Genomic DNA, 20,573 nt, shown 5'->3' with positions numbered 1-20,573 from the left:
TATCACGGTTGTTTAAACAAATGAGCATTAACCCATTTAATCCCAATTTTTTCCCAGACACAAAAATATCCAAATCATGTGTCATTAGTATCCCTTTGAAACAGTCAATCATAATTTTTAGAAATTTTCATGGAAAAGTGTGTGAAAAAGTGTGTTTTATGATCGGTCACAATTGTGACCGGTGGGATACTGTGTTGTATCAACCATTGTACAGATTGAATATAGGTCTATTTGACCTGTGCAGTGTATTTGTGTGTATGTGTGTGTGTGTGGAGATCAGACATCAGAGGAGACGTGACCATGTGTGTGTGTGTATGTGTGAGTGTGTGTGTGTTTCTGTGTGTGTGTGTGTGTGTGTGTGTGTGTGTGTGTGTGTGTGTGTGTGTGTGTGTGTGTGTGTGTGTAGATCAGACATCAGAAGAGACGTGACCGTGTGTGTGTGTGTGTGTGTGTGTGTGTGTGTGTGTGTGTGTGTGTGTAGATCAGACATCAGAAGAGACGTGACCGTGTGTGTGTGTGTGTGTGTGTGTGTGTGTGTGTGTGTGTTTGTGTGTGTGTGTGTGTGTTTGTGTGTGTGTGTGTGTGTGTGTGTGTGTGTGTGTGTGTGTGTGTGTGTGTGTGTGTGTGTGTGTGTGTGTGTGTGTGTGTGTGTGTGTGTGTGTCTGTGTGTAAAATTAGGTAGAAAGTAAGGTAGAACAGTTAGCCTATGTGTATTAGTATGTAGATACAATGGGTTATCCCACCGGTCACTATTGTTGCCGTTGACATGTTTGTGAGTTCTATGACCACATTAAACAAAGTTGAGTAATTGCAAATGCATATATCAATACTAGACACCTTAAAGGGTTAGTTCACCCAAAAATGAAAATTCTGTCAGTAATTACTCACCCTCATGTTGTTCCAACCCCGTAAGACTTTCGTTCATCTTCGGAACACGAATTAAGATATTTTTGATGAAATCTGAGTGCTGGATCACTTCTCCATAGGCTTCTAAGACATTATAACTTGCTGGCCCAGAAAATGTATTAAAGACATTGTTAATATAGTCCAAGTGACTCCAGTGGCTCAATCTTAAGTTTAGAAAGCGACGAGAATACTTTTTGTGCGCAAAAACAAACAAAAATAAAGACTTTATTCCACTTTTCATTTCCTTCTCTCTGGGCCTCGAGTCTTTTCACGTAGTGTAATAGCGTAGCGCGTCTGTGTTGCACGTCACCACGTATCACACACATGACCAGCGTCGCCCAGTAGTGAGCCTACGTGGTGACTCCGTAGGTATTTAGCACTCTCTAAATACATAGAATTTGCATGCAGGTTGTCTTTGAAAATGAAAACTGTGAAATAAAAGAGGAATTGAAATGAAAATGAAAATTTACATTTGTATTTTAATTGTGTCACTATTATTGCGTGAGTGTTAATAAAGAGCATTGTAAAAACTGTATTTGTAGTTTGTTTTTCACGTTTGGCTTTTCATTTTAATATTGGCAGTCTTGCCTCAAGACTGTAGTGAAAATGAAATGTGAAATCACCAATTGCATTTTATTTTTCAATTTGACAGGGATAATGCACTGTCACTGTGAAAATGAAATCATTTACTTTCATTCTCAATTTTGTCACATTTTTTGGATACAGGTTTCTGTAATGAAATCGTTAATCTGGTTTTAATTAGAATTTTAATCATTTAATTTATTTACTTAAATTTGGCAGAAAATGCCTTCCACAAGAGACTCGGTGGAAGAGGGAAGTGAAAAACAAGAAGGTTCTTGTATGACACGTGTGTGGGGGGGATTGTAAGAAAACAATAATGTACTGGTTAGATGAGGCAGAGCAAAAAGAAAGGAAAATGATGTAGAAGGAACTGGCATGTAGGGAAATAGATGAGAAGAAATATAGTAAAAAAAAATTATGTTATGAAAATAACATTTCTGATAGAATTTATGGAAATATTTATGAACGCCGTTAAGTCAAATTAATTTGAAATGGTATGAAAAGTGAGTTTCAGATAAAAGTAATAAGGCATTGAGTATGATTAACTGGTATTAACGTGATGTAAAGATAAGGAATGAACAAAAGTTTTATTAAGCAGAATGGGGAACAATTCTATATTTAAGTGGTAAAATAATGATTGAAATGATGACGTGAATTTATTTTATTTTATTTCTATTTTAGAAAGGTACAAGATGTTATACAATTAAAATGGTACATGCTATGTGACTGTAAACTGAAGGATGATTTCAGTAGAGACTCAAAGTGCTTTATGGGTCTTAAAAAGCAAAGTGCTTTATTATTATGGGTCTTAAATATTATTAGTAGTATTTTTTTGTTTGTTTGTTTGTTTGTTTGTTTGTTTATTTTCAGATTGACAACCATTGTGTTTTGAACCTAAAGGGTCTATGGGGTATAGTGAAAATAATGGATTAACTATCTTTCTTAGTTTATTATAAAAGGAATTGGAAATGATAGTTTTATAAAAAATAGTGTAGGCCTATATCCTGGTATTTATGATTATAGACAATGTCTGTACACTGTAAAAAATTTCTAACCCTCCCAAATCAAAAATTTCAAGTGACCGATAACATCTAAATTTTTCCATTGGCCCAAGTGAAATTCTGTAAATTTCAATTGGCCCAAGTGAAAATCTGTAAATTTAATTTTATAATTTACAGAATTTCACTTGGGCCAATTGAAAAATTTAGATGTTATCGGTCACTTGAAATTTTTGATTTGGGAGGGTTAGAAATTTTTTACAGTGTATTTAATATCTGAGTAGTGACTGCGGCCTGAAGCAGACTGAAGCAGCCTTTATGGAAAGACCAGATGTGGTGTTTAGGACCCCACATTGGTCTAAAACGGGGGTTCAATGTATATGCAATGAGTGATTATAATCAAGGTATTAATCAATATTTTTCCTTCTATCATATGAGTTGAATTACTTCTCTTGAGATTTTATTTTGTTATTGAAGTTACCAGTGTGATTACTGAAATGTTCTTTTTATGTATTCTCTAATGTCTGTATTTGATATCTGAATGCAGTAACAGTGCTTATTTATCCCGGCTTCCAGAAATGAAATAGGGACTGGTTTTGTGTTTGAGAAAGGTCTTCAACGTGTTAAAACAAATAGGGATCATTGAAGTCTATAGTTTAAGGGACCATTTTTCAGTCTAAGCCTTACTTTCCATTTAGACTAAAGTTTCCTATCCTTGAGAGAAAGAACTGAATAATCAGATGGAGATATACTTCTGTCTATCTGTATATGTGTGGAAAATTACTAAACTGTTAACCCCTAACAACTACTAGATCAAACGCAAGCTTGTAAATCTTAGGAAATGTAAAAAAATAAATAAAAAAAATAAGAACATATCCCAAAAGTATGTTGGGAAAATTTTGAAAAGTTAAACACTCACAAAGAAATAAAAAAGTAGGATTTTCTCGAACAGAGAAAAGTGAAAGAGAAATAAGAAAGTGATGACAGGTCAAAACGAAACGGAAAGATCGTAGGACAGGCTAGCATACTGTTAGAAGACAGAGAAGAGAGCAGCTGTTCGGGTGAGTAGCCGCAGAGAAACAAAAAACATATCGTATCATAACTTATCATAAACCGCATTAGACTTATTTTTCGAATAAATTATAGGCTACACCAATGTCAGCTATATGTAGGCCTCGATATGTCGACACATTTTAGTATTTCTGAAGGCCTTATAGCTTAATACAAATGCAACCATGCATTTTTGCACTACATAAACGCTTGTATTTTGTTTGCTTACTGTGATTTTGCAGATATTTGGACTCTGTAAAAGGGCAATATATTTCATTATAGTTTAGCGACATCTAGTGGATGGACTGTCTTCAAAAGACTTAGCGCGATGTTATTTTCACTGACGTCACATGATTGAATCTCAGGAATTATTTTAATGTGTAGATTTTAACAAGAACAGACCCAGATTATGAAAATAAAATTTAAATTAAAATATATAACAAATAGTTAAACAAATAGTCTTGGTTAGTTTAGAAAAAAATATCTAAATAAAGATATAGGCTGATGATAAAAAAAAAAAGAAAAAAAAAGATGATCAAGCATATTCCTTTGTGTGCGGTCAATTTCAGAACTACACTTAAAATGGAGCAGACTGATACTAGTGGAGATGACCAGCTGTGCAATGATGTGGCAATGACAGAAGAACCCAGAGATGAACGTCCTGCTGGTATACCAGTAGCCTATTATTATTATTATTATTATTATTATTATAACTAAATTCAGTGCTCTTTTCTAAAGATTCTAGACTTCTAAAGATTGTTAAAAATAATAAATAAACTGGATGACTTTATTGTTTGAGATGCCTTATCTAACCAATAGTTGTATTTCTCTTGTAGGAAATAAATATTATATCCTTTTACCTGGGAAGACATTGAAGTCTCAAGAGGACATCCAAAGAAATGCCCTTCAACAATTACCAGGTCTACAGGAGGTGTCCACCGTAGATAAGTGTGATGTCGTTTTGGTTTTATGCATTATTGTTTCCAGGACAAGAACTGACATTGATGCTGCATTGAATGAACTTAATGCCCACTCAGGTAATGTACTCTTAATGTAATGCATGTTGTAGCAACTCAAAATGTAATAACTGCACATAATATAATAAGTATTCCATTATTATTGTAATAAAATGTTCATAATGTAATAATTTTCTCAAAACGTCTTAAACTACCTGCGAAATGCAACAGTTTTAAATATTCATGCTATTATTATTATTATTTACCATAAAACATTGGTATTCCTTTACGGTACATTTAAAAAATCTAAATCCTGTTTTACCCTGCCTACAAAATCCATAAGACTACTGATATTATTATTATTATTATTATTATTATTACTACTACTTATATACATAAGGTATACGGTTACAGATCTATGAGGGAGGACTCAAATGCAGAAATGAGTGATTAGGGGTTTATTTGAAAGACAGCAGACAATACAGGATATTGTGAGGGAGAGGAGGTGAACAGTCCAAACAGTAGTCATGCAGGGATGAGGCACAAAGACAGGCAGGCTGAGACCAATTCAGGATGACAGTATGAGGGATGGTAGACACAGAATGGCAACAAGACACTGGAGGAGAAGAGTAAGTGCCTGGCAGGGTCGCACAGTACAAGGGGATCGACTCTCAGGGCTCAAACAATTACTGCACCGGTCTTGCTGCTTGGCTGATGGTTTAAGCGGCCAGGGAAGCTCAGCTTGGAGGACAAACTAGGGAAGACAAAAGACACAGCAAGCACAAGACACGACGAGACTAGACAAGGTGAGACTAAAGTAAGCGCTGACTAGAAACTACAGTAGACCGTCAAACAAACAATGTAGCACACCAAGTTTATGGCACATAGAAAGCATCTAACGAGCTGGCAAAACACGAGGGCAAGAAAAGGGAGCTGAGAACAAGAGGAACAGGTGAGCACACTCAGGCAAAGAGGACTCAACTAGACAAGAGGGCATGGTACTGGGAAACAAGGAGGCAAGAACAGAGGAGCACATGGCCAACACAAAGACAAAGAGAGAGCCATATGTTCAAGCACAACACAAACATAGAGACATGAAACAAATACAACAATTAATTAATAATTAATAATTTGTTACATTTATATAGCGCTTTTTCTGAGACCTCAAAGCGCTTTACATATGGAAGAGGGGAATCTCCTCAACCACCACCAATGTGCAGCATCCACTTGGATGATGCGACGGCAGCCATATTGCGCCAGAACGCCCACCACACACCAGCTTACTGGTGGAGAGGAGACAGTGATGAAGCCAATCAGTATATGGGGATGATTAGGAGGCCATGATGGACAGAGGCCAAGGGGCAAATTTGGCCAGGATGCCGGGGTTACACCCCTACTCTTTTTCGAAGGACATCCTGGGATTTTTAATGACCACAGAGAGTCAGGACCTCGGTTTTACGTCTCATCCGAAGGACGGTGCTTTTTTGGCAGTATAGTGTCCCCGTCACTATACTGGGGCATTAGGACCCACACAGACCACAGGGTGAGCACCCCCTGCTGGCCCCCGCTAACACCTCTTACAGATATACAACAGATATACCTTAGAACACAGTGACAACAGTCATCAACAAGTGGAGAAAGTAAGTGTCAAGAACATTTTCCCTCCAAAACTGATGAGAAGACAAAGAGAAAACTGGTCAGGGAGGCTGTAAAGAATGTTCCTATACAGCAACATTATGTATAACATAATGCAACATATAATGCATAATATAACATCTCTCTACATGTTACAACTATCTCCTATATTCTCCACCTGTCTGGGCTTTGAGACGGACTCTTTCTGACAAAAAAATAAATCCAAGTTCGGCTAAACTTTGCAAAAACATATATTCAGTCTCCCAAAAGGCCTGCCAAGGCCATAACGATGGTCGATTTTGGCACAGAATCTTCTGACGTCTGCTAGAAAGCTGAAAATGAAAAGATTTTTCACCTTTCATCATGACAATGAGTGGGAGAATATTCCCAAGTCAAGATGTACCAAGCTGATAAGACTCCTATCCAAACAAACTGAGTGTTGTAATTAAGTCAAAGGTGCCTCAAATAAGTATTAGTTCAGGAATGTGAATACTTTATGCTTTTGGTGATTCCAAGGTTCCCTTTGCTTCAGTTTCTGACACATATGGGGGAAACTCAGTTTTCTCCAATACTGAAGCCTGAATGGTTCACATCCGTGCTTTTCACAGACAAATTACTTTTTAGCCCGCCAGAAAGGGCGGGCCGACTTTATAAAAAATAAAATAAATTTAAAAAAAATTCACAAAAAGAGCATTTCTCCTCCGTTTCATGCTGGTGCAAGTGTCAGCTCCCCGCCACGGTGCAGCCATCTGAAAATCTCAATAACAGCAGGCAGAAAAACTCAACACAACATTAATGAGACTGGACAACTGAGGAGAGAACAGACAGCAACTTAAGTACAAGCCAAATGAATAAAATAATGATAAACACCTGTCCTGATTAAATGAATTACCATGACAACTAAAGAGTGGCAGAAAAACTGATCAAAGGAAGAAAGGAAACTAGTGAAAATTAAATGTCTCTTTGGTTGTCAGTGCATTGCATAACCCAATAATGTCTTTAGTTCATTATTTTTTATTTATGTAGAAAAATTAAAGAATATTTATTAAGAATCATAAAGCTGTCAGGTTTATTCTTTGGTTCTGTCCGGTTTTATTGTGTTTTTAGTTAGATTTTTCCCTGTGTCCATTTGCCTGTGTTCTACTTCCTTGCTACACCTGTTCTACACCTGTTCTCAGTTCTGTTAATTATATGTATTTAAGCTCTCAGTCCTCCCCAGTTCTTTGTCTTGCGATAATGTGACGTAACGAAACATTGTGTTTGGTTTGTGTTCAGTCGTCCTTGTTCCTGTACACTCCTGAGCATTTTTGGATGTAAATCAAAGACTTCTTAAGTGAATTTACTTCGTCATGTTTACTGACCACCACAAATATATGACATTACGTGACAATACTAAAATTCTTAGTACATTTTACATTTTTGAAGAACATACTAAATCATCATTAAAATCCTTATTACATTATGAGGTCAACTGTACATATTATAACATTAATAGTGTAATACCTGTTACATGATGTGCAGTTATTATATCATGCAAGGGATAATGTACATCCAGCCGGTTGTTATAGAATAAACCCCAGCAGGGTGATCAGGACTCCGAGGTGCAGCGGATGGGTCTTGCATCACCCTGAAGGGGTTTTTACTGTGTTGTCAGTTTTTACTGGTTGTTATCAGGGAACAACATACCGCTGGATGGCGCGATTGACAATTATCAGTATCAGTATCAAGTATAAGAATCAAGTGTTCCACAGAGCCGTGTAATAAGCTTTGTTATTACCATAGACTGTAAAAAAAAAAAAAAAAGACTATTACATTATGAGTTGCTACACATGTGCATAGAATTTTGTATAATCATCAGTGATTTAACTGATTCTAACTCATTTTTGTAATGAATACATATAACAACCATATGGCCACTTAATTTCAACAGAGTCTAAACCAGCCGTCTTCATGGTGCTGCATCACACATTTGACCCAGAGAAGATTGTACCAGACAGCAGCAGATATGTGACCAGGTTGAATACACTCACTGTGGACTGTCTGTTTGACGAGGATCAAGGATTCCTGAAGTGTGTGAGGAATGATGAAGCTCTGGAAGGAATTAAACAATGGCTGCAGCTAGAGGTATCCAGTTCTTCAGGATAAATGATACAAACCGTCTCAAACTACATATAGCGAAATATAGATAAAAGACCCTTTGAATACATGTGTTACTTAAAGTGATGATTAAACAAGTGCAAAACACAAAATGCTACAAAGTTAGCTGCAAGCATAAAAACAAAGTTAGTTTCTAAGCAGTAGCCTACTTTAAATGGTAAACTGATTTGTTTGTTTTTTGCACTTTTAACAGTGTCTGGAGCTGAACTTGTACTCGTTGTTTGAAACCATAATGCAAACCATATGGTCATGGCTCAGCGTTTTTTGGCGCACATCTGGGGTAAAGTATATGCTGAAACTCTGTTAATTGATCCAGCAGTCCAGCCCAGCAGTCATGTTCTGTTAACAAATATCTTTTGTATCACTCATTTCAGGCACAACAGGATAAACAAGCAGAGACAGAAAAACCTAAACCATATTCCAGTGAGTGTAATTTTTTTTAAAATAGGGGAGAGCAGGGGGGAAAGTACCATTTTTCAGAAAAACATAATTTGAAAAGATGATGTTTTAGACAGAGATATATTTTTGCTGTGGTCAGTCACTCACAAGTGTGGTCTATCAATACCAGGTGGTATTTTGTAAAAATGTAGAAGGAATTCAGTATAATTTCACTTTGAACTTAAGACTGCTCATGTCAGTTGGGACGAAAGTAACACACAGGTGGGTCAAAAATAACCCAACAGTACAAACTTGAATTGATTAGAATATTGTTTTATTGGCAATGTCAATCTATTTTATAAAATGTGTTTTCAACATGAACAATATGAAAATTAAATTAAATTACCATAATATAAATTCTCAACATAATGTAACAATAGTCATGTTTCCATCAAACTGTTTTTATGCATACATTTAAAATCTGCATAAAAACATCAGGATGGAAACCCTGCAAATTCATAGGTGGAGGTGGAAAAGCTAAGGTATGACTAAAACCTAAATGTGACTAGGGTAAATGGAAACAGATAGAGTGAAATAAAATGGTGATACAGAAATCAGCTGATTTAAATGTGAACGCCCTCTCATAAACATCTGGCTGAATCAGACCTCTCTATCTGTCTTACTGACCACTCTTGCCATATTCTGTTGGTATACGACATAAACATGTTTTAATAAATGCTGCAACACAGAGAAAGTCACCACATTATCAGCGCGACAAAAGACTTTCGTCCCGACAGGAACTCCGGACATTTAAAGGAGAACTTGGTAACTTTTTTAACTTAATAAAACTGTCTAGAAATCATTTGGATGGTTAAACAACCTGTTCTGGTGATATTGGTGACTTTCCCCGCTCCCCCCAGCGTTCCCAGGCGGAAAACCAACCTTGCAACTTGGGGACTACCGTCCCGGCAAGATAGAAATTGGAAGTCTCGTGAGAAGCGAGAACTAGAACGAGAACGAGCGCGAAACACAAATTGCTTTACGGCAATTCGACATAAACACCCACGCATGTATGATGTATTACCAGATTACCCACCTCGGTAGACATAGCTCCACGCGATACAGTTGGCTTGCTCTGATCATAACAAACGCACATGAGCAGCGGTAGAGAGGGGGAGGAGGCCGCCGCAAGTGAGTTTTTTACGACTGTGTTGTGAAATATACGTCCCCCCATAGCTGTAGGGGGAGCTCGTGGGGAAAACATGCGACAACAAAAGGGAAAATCAGCGAAGAAGTGACTAGAGTTCGCTAGAGTTACCGAGTTCTCCTTTAAACCCGATTTACTTTTATACTGAAAAACTCTGACATGGCAAACTTCAGGATGTGTTACAGCACTTAATAACCTGTAGATTGATCATTACTGTGTGACATGAAACGAAAAGCACGACTTGTAATTAGAAAAAAAGACTAAATTAGACTAAATTAAATTAGAAAATTTACTTATCTAACTCGAAAACTGCTTTCCGGACCTAACCGCGGGAAACGATGACGAAATCATGTGATATTTGGCAGCTCCGTCAAGGGTTGCGTACTAAACGTGCTGTCATAGCTTGAAATGCTAATCTAGTCAGGGCTCTGAGAAAATTGCTTTGTTACTTTCGTCCCGGTTCTCCCCTATCTTATACTATAAAGATTTTTCTAATATAGTAAAATATTTGTTTATACCATCCAAGGTATTTATACCAAGTTTTTTTTTTTCTTTTTTTTTTTCAGAAAAGTTTTCAGTACAGTTTAACTCACAAATTTTTGTTTTTATTGTTCTATGAGGGTCAAATTGACTCCATTGATTTCATAATGACTTTGGTCATTCATTCTTTTTCCAGGTGAGATGAAACTTCAGTTTGAATCAGAACTGTTGCTTGTCCTGCTGGGCATGTCTGGATCTGAGAAGACTGCAGTAGGACACATGATATTTGGCAGAGAAGAGAGTCAGGCCAATACCCCTTCAGCCGCCCTGAAGATGATCACAGCAGAGAATGGAGTGGTGGATGAGAGACAGGTGGCTGTGATGTACACCCCTGACTGGTTCGGCTCTGGACTCTCCTCGAAGGAAATTAAACAAAACATAAAATTCTGTACCCGTCTAGCTTCAGCTGGTCCTTACGCTTTCCTCCTAGTCATACCAGCAAATCAGTTTATTAAAGAGGAGAGAGAGATAGAGAAATACAGGGAGGATGTTTTTGAGGAAGGGGAGAAGCTCATGCTCGTTCTCACTGTTTCTGATGCACATGAAAAGCTAAAGATTGAAAACCATAAATTCCTTGTGGAAAAATTTGGAAATTGGTTTCATCCCCTCAATATCAATGAAACTGGAGGACCTCAGGTTTCAGAGCTGCTGAAGAAGGTAGAGAAGATGGTTGCAGATGAGCCTTATGTAGTGGTAAATAAACTATAAGTTAATTTATATAGTGCTTTTCACAATACACATTGTTTCAAAGCAGCTTTACAGAAAAGCATGACGCAAAATGTTATATCGTAATATCTTCATGCCTTATAGTCACATTTAGCAGATTAAAGCTCAACAGTTGAGATTTGCTATATAATATATACCGCTAAACATGAGTGTACTATATCTGGGTTAGGTTGGGTATACTTATTGTAGTTATATAATTTGTTATTATTTATCGATTTGTTAATTCATGCGTTATGTGGTGAGAATTATAAATCCTGTGAGGTTTTATTCAATTTATAACAATTTGGTGCAATGACAAGCCTAATTACTATTTGGTGACGAGAATCAAACTGTGGTTAAATGATGGGTAAAGGACAGGGTTAAATTATGCAGTTTACCTGAGGAGTTCATTGAAAGTCATGGCATAATACTTTTTAATGGATAATGGAGGGGGAAAATAAAACTTGGGTGCTTGGTATTGAAACAGTCAATACCAGAGGGCCAGTTCTCCTCTGGCTATACAGTCAAAATATAATTACAGTAATTAAGTAGATATTTTACTACACTGATTGAACTGTAAGATGTATGCAGTGAAATTAAATCAATAAGTATGATATTCAAAATATTATAGCTAGAGTGTAATGGCTTTTTGTAGCTTTGGGTGAGTTTTTCTGTTATGTAAAGTATTTCAGTTTTTACTATTCATTTATCTGGGAACATCCTATAGTGATTTGTTCAGGGGTGCTGTGTTTTGCCCTTTGTAATCTGAATATAAAATGTTTGTGTATATCTAGAAATGCACTGTCCTCTATATCTATATATTTCAATATATTTTCTGTTAAGCAGCTGAATGCAGCACAAACCCTACTCTTGAGAGTTTCTGAATATTAAAGGCTCAGTTCCCATAAAATGAAGCTTCTGTCATCATTTACTCACACTTATGTTGATCCAAGCTCATATAATATTCTTTCTTATGTGCAACACAACAGGAGAAGTTAAGTATTCAAGTTAAGAAGTTTGCATCACTGGATATTACACACTTAACATTTCCATTTTCACATTTAAAATTTCAAAAGGCCATATCTATTGGGGGATCAATACTTTGCCTGATCACTTTTGCTATATGTTTTCTCTTTTTTAAGGCCCACAGTCCCCTTGAAGCATCCTTGGGAAAATATCATCTAATGAGCATAAAGTAGATTTTGACGTGTACATAATCAGTGGAATATGTGGAAGATTATGGATCATTCCAGCTTGAACATTGATGTCTTAATAAAAAGGTTGGAAAGGCCTATTCTGAAAATATATATACTGTATATATATAAACCTATACTGTATATAAACAACCTTCTCGATTGCCTTTCGAGACTTTATTCATCCCTTTATTAGCACAAAACATCTGCCCTTTACATCCCTGGTTTGGCCTAAAACAATCCAGTTTTAAATGCAATATTATATATATACAGGTGCTGGTCATAAAATTAGAATATCATCAAAAAGTTGATTTATTTCAAGAATTCATCTTAACAGGTGAAACTAATATATCATATAGACTCATTACATGCAAAGTGAGATATTTCAAGCCTTTATTTGTTATAATTTTGATGATTTGGGCTTACAGCTTATAAACCCACGAAATCAAAATCTAGAAAATTAGAATATTACATGAAATCACACAGTAATTACACAGTAATACCATGGTCATTGAACCAGGTTTTGGTTCTTTTGGCAGTGTGGGCAGGTGCAAATCCTGCTGGAAAATGAAGTCAGCATCTCTATAAAGCTTGTCTGCTGAAGGAAGCATGAAGTGCTCTGAAAATGTCCTGGTAGACGGCTGCGTTGGACCAACACCAGCCGATGACATGGCTCCCCAAACCAACACAGACTGTGGAAACTTCACACTGGACTTCAAGCATCTTGGATTGTGTGCCTCTCCATTCTTCCTCCAGACTCTGGGACCTTGGTTTCCAAATGAGATGCAAAATTTGCTCTCATCAGAAAAGAGGACTTTGGTCCACTGTGCTTTATTAAATCCAGAGTCAACGCAGCCGTCTACCAGGACATTTTCAGAGCACTTCATGCGGACTTCATTTTCCAGCAGGATTTGCACCTGCCCACACTGCCAAAAGAACCAAAACCTGGTTCAATGACCATGGTATCACTGTGTAATTACTGTATGATTTCATGTAATATTCTAATTTTCTGGGATTTTGATTTCGTGGGTTTATAAGCTGTAAGCCCAAATCATCAAAATTATAACAAATAAAGGCTTGAAATATCTCACTTTGCATGTAATGAGTCTATATGATATATTAGTTTCACCTGATAAGTTAAATTCTTGAAATAAATCAACTTTTTGATGATATTCTAATTTTATGACCAGCACCTGTATATATATATATATATATATATATATATATATATATATATAGTATAATGTAGTCAGATCAAATATTCTGTTCATCTGATGTCTTTTTCTTTGTTAAAATAATATCTAGTTCAGGCAAATATAAAATAAAATAAAACATTAAAACAATAAGACATTCACTTTAATGTCTGCATTGCAAAACTTGTCTTTAAATGTATTAAAGCACATGCATGAAACAAATACTAAAGTGAAAATACTTTTACAGCACAGGACTTTGATGGGAGGCACACTTCTGGCTTGAACATTATACATGCAATTAAACATTTTCTCTCTCTTTCTCTGAAAAGTATGAGAGAGCTCATACTGCCAGTTTAGTATAAAGCAGGGCATTTCTCAGAAGTACTTTGTTCTAGACTAGAGGAAGTCTCGGGTCATGTGGCCACCATGTCGTCACAATGCTACAGAAAACACAGAAACACCGCGCATTTTCCTGTGATCACTGCTCTAAAAATATCACAGTTACAAATCTGACAATCTCCATTTTTCATGAACACTGTTCAGAGTAGACAACAGATTTAGTATGATTAGCTTTGATTTTTTTTTTTTAAACAAGTTAATAATGTGGTTACATTATAAAAAAAATGAGGAGGAGAAAAATCAGTCAATCTGGACATTCTGGATGTAGTTAAGTCATTTGCAATGACTTGCAATTCAGAAGTGTTGGAATGCAAAAAAACATTAAGGAGTAAAACCCCCTAACTTTCTATTCTCACCTGCTCACGTGTAGACTACATTCCTAAATGAAAAATGGAGAAATTAGGGAAATCCCTTGATCCCACTAAGGCAGGGTCACACACAGTGTTGGATTAAAATCAATGGATTACATGACGATACTTCTCTGTTTGACGAGTTTATTCACTCTCTAAATAAATTACGGTAACTCCATGCATTTCCCAGAAGCCCCAATATGAAAACGAAAAAAAATGCACGGTTTGTAGGATCAGTCAATGGAGTCGGAAGAGGAGCAGCGGGAACTAGAGGTAGAGTCTAGATGGAGCCAGAACAACAGAGCCAGGGCAAGAATGCGTTTATATCTTGGAAATTTAAACAGCATTTCACATTAAAGAAAGAAAAGGGAGAACGAAATATATACACACAATAACTTGGAATGTGTCTAAATTAGACAAGAGCAGGTTGAAGACTTTGCTGAGTAATAGGCTACTGAAACTTCCTTACCGTGACAGCACAGTAGTAGGCTATTAAAGGCTATGAAAGAACACGTTGAGCAGTAATGATGGTGAAATGAAATCACAGTTGAATCAGTATCTTGATGTCTATTATGAATATTTAATTCTCTGTTATCAATGTCCTGTTTGACTGCCCGCTCATCGGGGTAACAGAAAATGGCGCTACTCTCGTATCACACCACGACTCGCTCACTCTTGTTTCACACAAATGCAACTAATGCCACCTTGCATCTCGTTTTTTGATTGTGGTGAAAATAACCTCACTTTGTATTAATGTTGCTGCAATATGATTGCAGTTAGTCTTGCTGCTGGGCCGATTGTTTTGAACATTCACGGAGTGGTGAATGTGATTTCATGTTGTTGATCATGGAATAATATTCCAATCAACCAGTCAGATTTGAGGGACAAGTTTATAGTTTATGTAAGTTTAGGCTTATAACCAGGTGCTTCTATCAGTGTTATTCACCTATCATTTTCCTCTGATTTTAGGGATAATTTATGGGTAGGGTTAGTGGTAGGGATAGGACTACATTTTCAGACAGGAATGTTGTTCTGGGATCAACAAAATGTCTTACTTGGCAAAATCACTGTGCAAAAGCTTTAAGAAAATAATATACAGGAAAAATGATAAAATTACACAGATTCAGATTAACATGCAAAATATGCACACATTTTACACTGTAAAAAATTTCTAACTCTCCCAAATCAAAAATTTCAAGTGACCGATAACATCTAAATTTTTCAATTGGCCCAAGTGAAATTCTGTAAATTATAAAATTAAATTTACAGATTTTCACTTGGGCCAATTGAAATTTACAGAATTTCACTTGGGCCAATTAAAAAATGTAGATGTTATCGGTCACTTGAAATTTTTGATTTGGGAGGGTTAGAAATTGTTTACAGTGTAAGATAAAGTGTCCTTTTAGGCATTTTTGTACATGCATTATTGCATTAAAACATCCATATGTTAAATTATTATAAAAAATATATTTCTTGTAAGTTATTTTTAAGTTCTTCAATTTAGGCTTGTTATGACTTGGCATCATGCCAGGATGATGTCATTTTTGACAATGGAACGAAAGGGAAATACCAAGGTATGTCTATAAAAGCTTAGATTCACATTCACATTCACATTCACATTGACATCTTTCATCACATCTTGCAAGTATGAGCCGGATCATCTTTCTCATGTCATTGGTCTTCCTCATGGCTTTCACTGAGGGTAAGAGCTTTTTCACATCTTATCTTTTCAGCATAATATCATGACATTAAGCCTACACTTGTAGCCTACTAAGTGTACTACATGCTTTATGAGTGCAAGATTTATTACTTTACTACTTTATTGCTTTTGGCATAACAGTGAGCAAACAAACATGACAAGTCTAACAGGTCACCTAAAGAATAAGTTAGATATTTTACACTTGAGTAACAACATCAAGATAGGTTAGCATGTAGTTTTATTCTAATTTTTTTATTGACATCTCTGCTTTAGGCCAACGGATGTTCATTAGCAAGCGATGCCTGTGTCACAGAACATATGACAGTCTGCGGCCTGGAAACATCAAGGAATGGAAAGTGCACAAACCAAGTGCATTCTGTGACACCACTGAGATTGTGTAATGCAATTTATTATTCAGAATGTTTTTTTATGATGTTTGTGTGTGTTAAACAATGTGTGATCATTGATTTGATCCGTGTAAACTAAATGCTCCATATTTTGCCAACAGTGTGAATTTGAAGAAACCTCATATAAAAGTCTGCCTGAATCCTAAATCTGCACTAGGACAACGACTACAAGCGTATTAAGACACTCGTGGACAGCTGAGCACCAAGTACATTCCAGATCATACATCAGATGACTATGTAAGAACAGGGTCCCTTTTGTGATTGGGATTTTGGAAATGGTGTCTATAAATAAAAGTGATTTATTTCAAAAAAGATCCTTCAGTTCAGAAGATAAAGACTCTTCAGTTCAGCTTTAATTACTTTAAAGTATTATAGAAGAAGGAGAGGCATGAAAGGAAGGAATTATTCTGCTGTTTCACATGCAGTACCAGTCTGATGCTGTCATTGGTATTTTTTTTATGTCATCTTTGAATCTGGTCAACCTATATATCTGTAAATGCCTTGCATGGTTTCCGTTAAAGAAGCTTTGTAAAATTGAAGAAGAAGAAGAAGAAGAAGAAGAAGAAGAAGAAGAAGAAGAAAAACAAAGAATATTTTGATATAATGTTTAGTCAGAGTTTGCTTTTCAATGTTCTTTATTTAAAAAAAAATAAAAGAATAATAATCAATATATATATATATATATATATATATATATATATATATATATATATATATATATATATATATATATATATATAAATGTGTGTGTGTGTGTGTGTGTGTGTGTGTGTGTGTGTGTGTGTGTGTGTGTGTGTGTGTTTGTTGTATTTATATTGTGCAAATGTATGCTGAATTTCAAATGTATTATTTTATTTTAAAACAAATCTGAGTCAAGTTGAATTAAAAAATTAACATGAATCAATGTAAGGGTGTCTTATTATTTAGTTTGTCGCCTTTAGTTTTAATGACTGAATGAACTCCAAAAGTTTGTGTAAAACCTGATGATCATGTTCTTCAGATTTGAGGTGATCCATTATCCATTGAGCTTCAGTGGAAGAACATCTGACCGTCTGTACAACGAGTAACCTGAGCATGACACAAATGTACGTTTTTGATTAGTGAACTAGAAATAGTGCGGATTCTGAAGTATGTATTATTCATGTGGTTCTTGTAATTTTTTCTTGTTGGATTATGCCCCCTACTGGACATGGTTTGTAAAGGCCATGGGGTGCAATACCTGCACAAAGTCTGCACAAAGTCTCAAATGAGTAAGAAAGAATGACCAAATTATCCAATGGCCTGTGCTCCTAACACTACATTGTTCATAATACGTTCCAATGTGAAATACGACAGATTATCTAAGGATTGTTCTGCAGTGGTTAAATTGGCTTTTATAGGGAGGGGGAGCCCTTATTTACGGTGGTCATCATTAAAAATCGCGCCATAAAATTACCTAATGTGTTTTACACCAAAGGGGCTATTTTTCCAGTATTAATGTGTAAGGTAAGGTTGAGTAGTTATTCAAACAAAGATAAATACTTTACAATTTTGTATTATTTTTTACCTTTAATGTTAACAAGCAGGCAACGGATTTCACCCTCGGAAAACGTATGAAATTGAACATGTTTGAAAATATTGGTTGGCAAATATGTAAACATCTTTTTAAACAAGAAAATTATGTTGATTTAAGAGAATCAGGGCCAATTTATTTGGCAGTTTATGTTATATTTGATAAATATGAAACAACATGGTACAATTTCTGATAAGGGACTGTTCGTTTTTTATTTAAGGGGCTACCGGAGGAGTTTTGAGATCTGTAGTGAAAAAAATACATGACACTCCCTTCGCCAGCAATACATTTTTCTAGGACCCTCCAAAATGATTGTGGGGTCGCGACCCACAAGGGGCCTCAGCGAGCTCAGTGGGGGGTCGCGTCGTATTTTGAAAAAAATTGAGCAATGAGCATTAAATAAAAGTCCTTTACTTTTTTCTGTTTAAAATTTACAAAATGTATATAATGAGCGAGTTCATTATATAATGAATCATGAATCCATTTTCAAATCCATGTTTTTGTCTTATCCTGAACCACTATGGTACACCTAATAAGTGTTTACATTGGGACTATTTCACACTGGTTCGGATCGCTGCCGCTGCGGAGTAGCCCAGTACCTGCGTGACTCGTCGTAGACGTACACACAGAGAAGTAGTTCCGGCTACAATGTTCTTCCGACAGACGCATTATTCTGTAAATAAACGCAAGTTTATTATCGCTCGCTATAGCGCCAAAAGCATAAAAAATAAAGCCTCACATTGATAAAGCCTCACAAATAACATGCAAGTATTGAGGTCCCAGACAGCAGTCATTTTGTAATAGCCTATATTCTTGTTTTTTTACCTACTCACCAGTGTGAATATTTTTGTTATTGCATTTCAAATAGGGCCAATTTATTGGATACTCCTAGGCTTACGTTTTTAAATTACAAAGGGCCTACTGATGTTTTTGTTATTGTATTTTCAATATTATAGGCTATTATTTGTGCATAAACATATCTGGTTATAGTAAACATTCTGTTTGTTTGAAAACAACATATTTTGTCATCCTTGCTGCAACTTAGCTTACAAGAGCGATAATATCATTAAATTTGAAGGGGGGCCCTAAAATATTTTCTTGGGGAAAAGGGGGTCTCAGACAAAAAAAGGTTGGGAACCACTGCAGTAGGCTACCTCTGACACGCTACACTGTAATTATCGGATTTATGTATTTATTCACGTGAAAATTCTCACCATAAACAACATTTAACAAACCTCATTAAACGACAAATTAAACCCAATTCACTATTTAAATCGATTGCTGGACATCGTAATGTTATTGTACATAAGCCTACATCGATTTATTTTTTTAAAACAAAGTTAAGCCACTGCATATAGCAGCATGCGGTGAGGAACATTCTTCTGTTTATGATACAGCTAGACCTATAATAATGACAAGTCATTTCCAAGCAATAGCCTATTGACATCATATCCGGGAGAAGTCAGTAAATTCGAGTAAAATCACAGGCTTCGGTTATCCCGTGCGAATGCGCCACACGAAATTCAGACGGGGGGGGGGGGGGGGGGGGGGGGGGTTATTTCTAAATCACACGAGGTACCCAGATAATACTAATCCCGTGCGAATAGGGCTAAAGTTTACATGTTGTGAAAGACTCATCATTTGGGTTTCACTAAGTAAAAGACATAACAGGCTGTAGGCCTATATGATGACATCAGCAATGGGGGAGTAGGGAAATAGCTATAAGTAATCTCATAAAAATATTTTCATTTATTAGGGTTCACGATGACTAATCTGTGAGTCATACCTCTTACAGTAGAAATGAGTAGAGCCTCGTGTGGTCAGAATCGGAAGCGCCCCCACGAGCTAAATATCAGCGCGAGCCCTTGAAGTTTCTGCATCTATTTCGCGAACGGAAAGTGGAACGAAAGCCTCAACGCATTGTGTAGACGACATGTTCAGGCCTTCTACTACCCACATGCTGCATAGTCTATTAATGAACTTATCAAACCACTCCATTGGTGTTGGATTTTGTGGATAATGTGTTGACCGAGTGACTGAATGTCAAATTTCTGTTTACCATTCTGAATAGCTGGGGAAAACCCCGTTTTGCGATTATGTTAATGCCTGTCGATTCCACAGCATTATTTCATTTTCCAGTCTATAGGAAAAATGGCATAGGCTTTAGTTATGCCCACGAAATATATATATTTTTTTACTTTGGGCAATTCTGTTTCCTGGATGTTGATTCTTTTTCTTTCTTTCTTTCTTTCTTTCTTTCTTTCTTTCTTTCTTTCTTTCTTTCTTTCTTTCTTTCTTTCTTTCTTTCACTTTACATATGCCTTTTATGTATTAGGCTACCTTTCATTTATTTCGTGAAAATTATTTCTTTTATTTGTATTTTTTCTTTCAAAAATTACATTTGTCCCACAGTTTTTCAAGACTTATTTTCCAAGTAAACAGGAGACTTGCATGATGTGACATTTGAGTTGTGATGAAAAATCAAGATACATTTATTGTTGGTTTGCATGTAGGCTACATCAAATTCTGGCTATACAATTAGTGGAGGCGAAAATAAGTTAAAGGGTTAGTTCACCCAAAAATGAAAATTCTGTCATCATTTACTCACCCTCAAGTTGTTCCAAACCTGTATGAGTTTCTTTGTTCTGCTGAACACAAAGGAAGAT

The 20,573-nt window shown here is 36.1% G+C and overlaps 1 protein-coding gene and 1 long non-coding RNA gene across 3 annotated transcripts; both read left to right on the top strand.

Moving 5' to 3' along the window:
• The first annotated feature begins 3,486 nt into the window (after positions 1–3,486).
• Positions 3,487–12,020, top strand: LOC311294279 (uncharacterized protein). Of its 2 annotated transcripts, XM_084415078.1 has the most exons (7): positions 3,487–3,547; positions 4,106–4,203; positions 4,373–4,573; positions 8,058–8,251; positions 8,478–8,564; positions 8,659–8,707; positions 10,546–12,020. In XM_084415078.1, the coding sequence occupies exons 2-7, from the start codon at positions 4,119–4,121 to the stop codon at positions 11,115–11,117; spliced, it is 1,188 nt and encodes a 395-aa protein (XP_084271204.1). In that variant the 5' UTR covers positions 3,487–3,547; positions 4,106–4,118; the 3' UTR covers positions 11,118–12,020. The 2 variants fall into 2 exon arrangements, with proteins under 2 accessions (XP_084271204.1, XP_084271203.1); XM_084415077.1 differs by lacking the exon at positions 3,487–3,547 and having other exon boundaries at positions 3,907–4,203.
• Positions 12,021–15,859: 3,839 nt separating this feature from the next.
• Positions 15,860–16,996, top strand: LOC311294274. The gene is made up of 3 exons (XR_014628030.1): positions 15,860–15,951; positions 16,222–16,345; positions 16,457–16,996. It is a non-coding gene; the product is annotated as an uncharacterized lncRNA (long non-coding RNA).
• Positions 16,997–20,573: the final 3,577 nt, after the last annotated feature.

Source organism: Rutilus rutilus (assembly GCF_951802725.1).
Source record: "Rutilus rutilus genome assembly, chromosome: 7".
NCBI lineage: Eukaryota > Metazoa > Chordata > Actinopteri > Cypriniformes > Leuciscidae > Rutilus > Rutilus rutilus.
The sequence above is the reverse complement of the archived record's forward strand: the minus strand, read 5'-3'. Positions and strand labels throughout refer to the sequence as shown.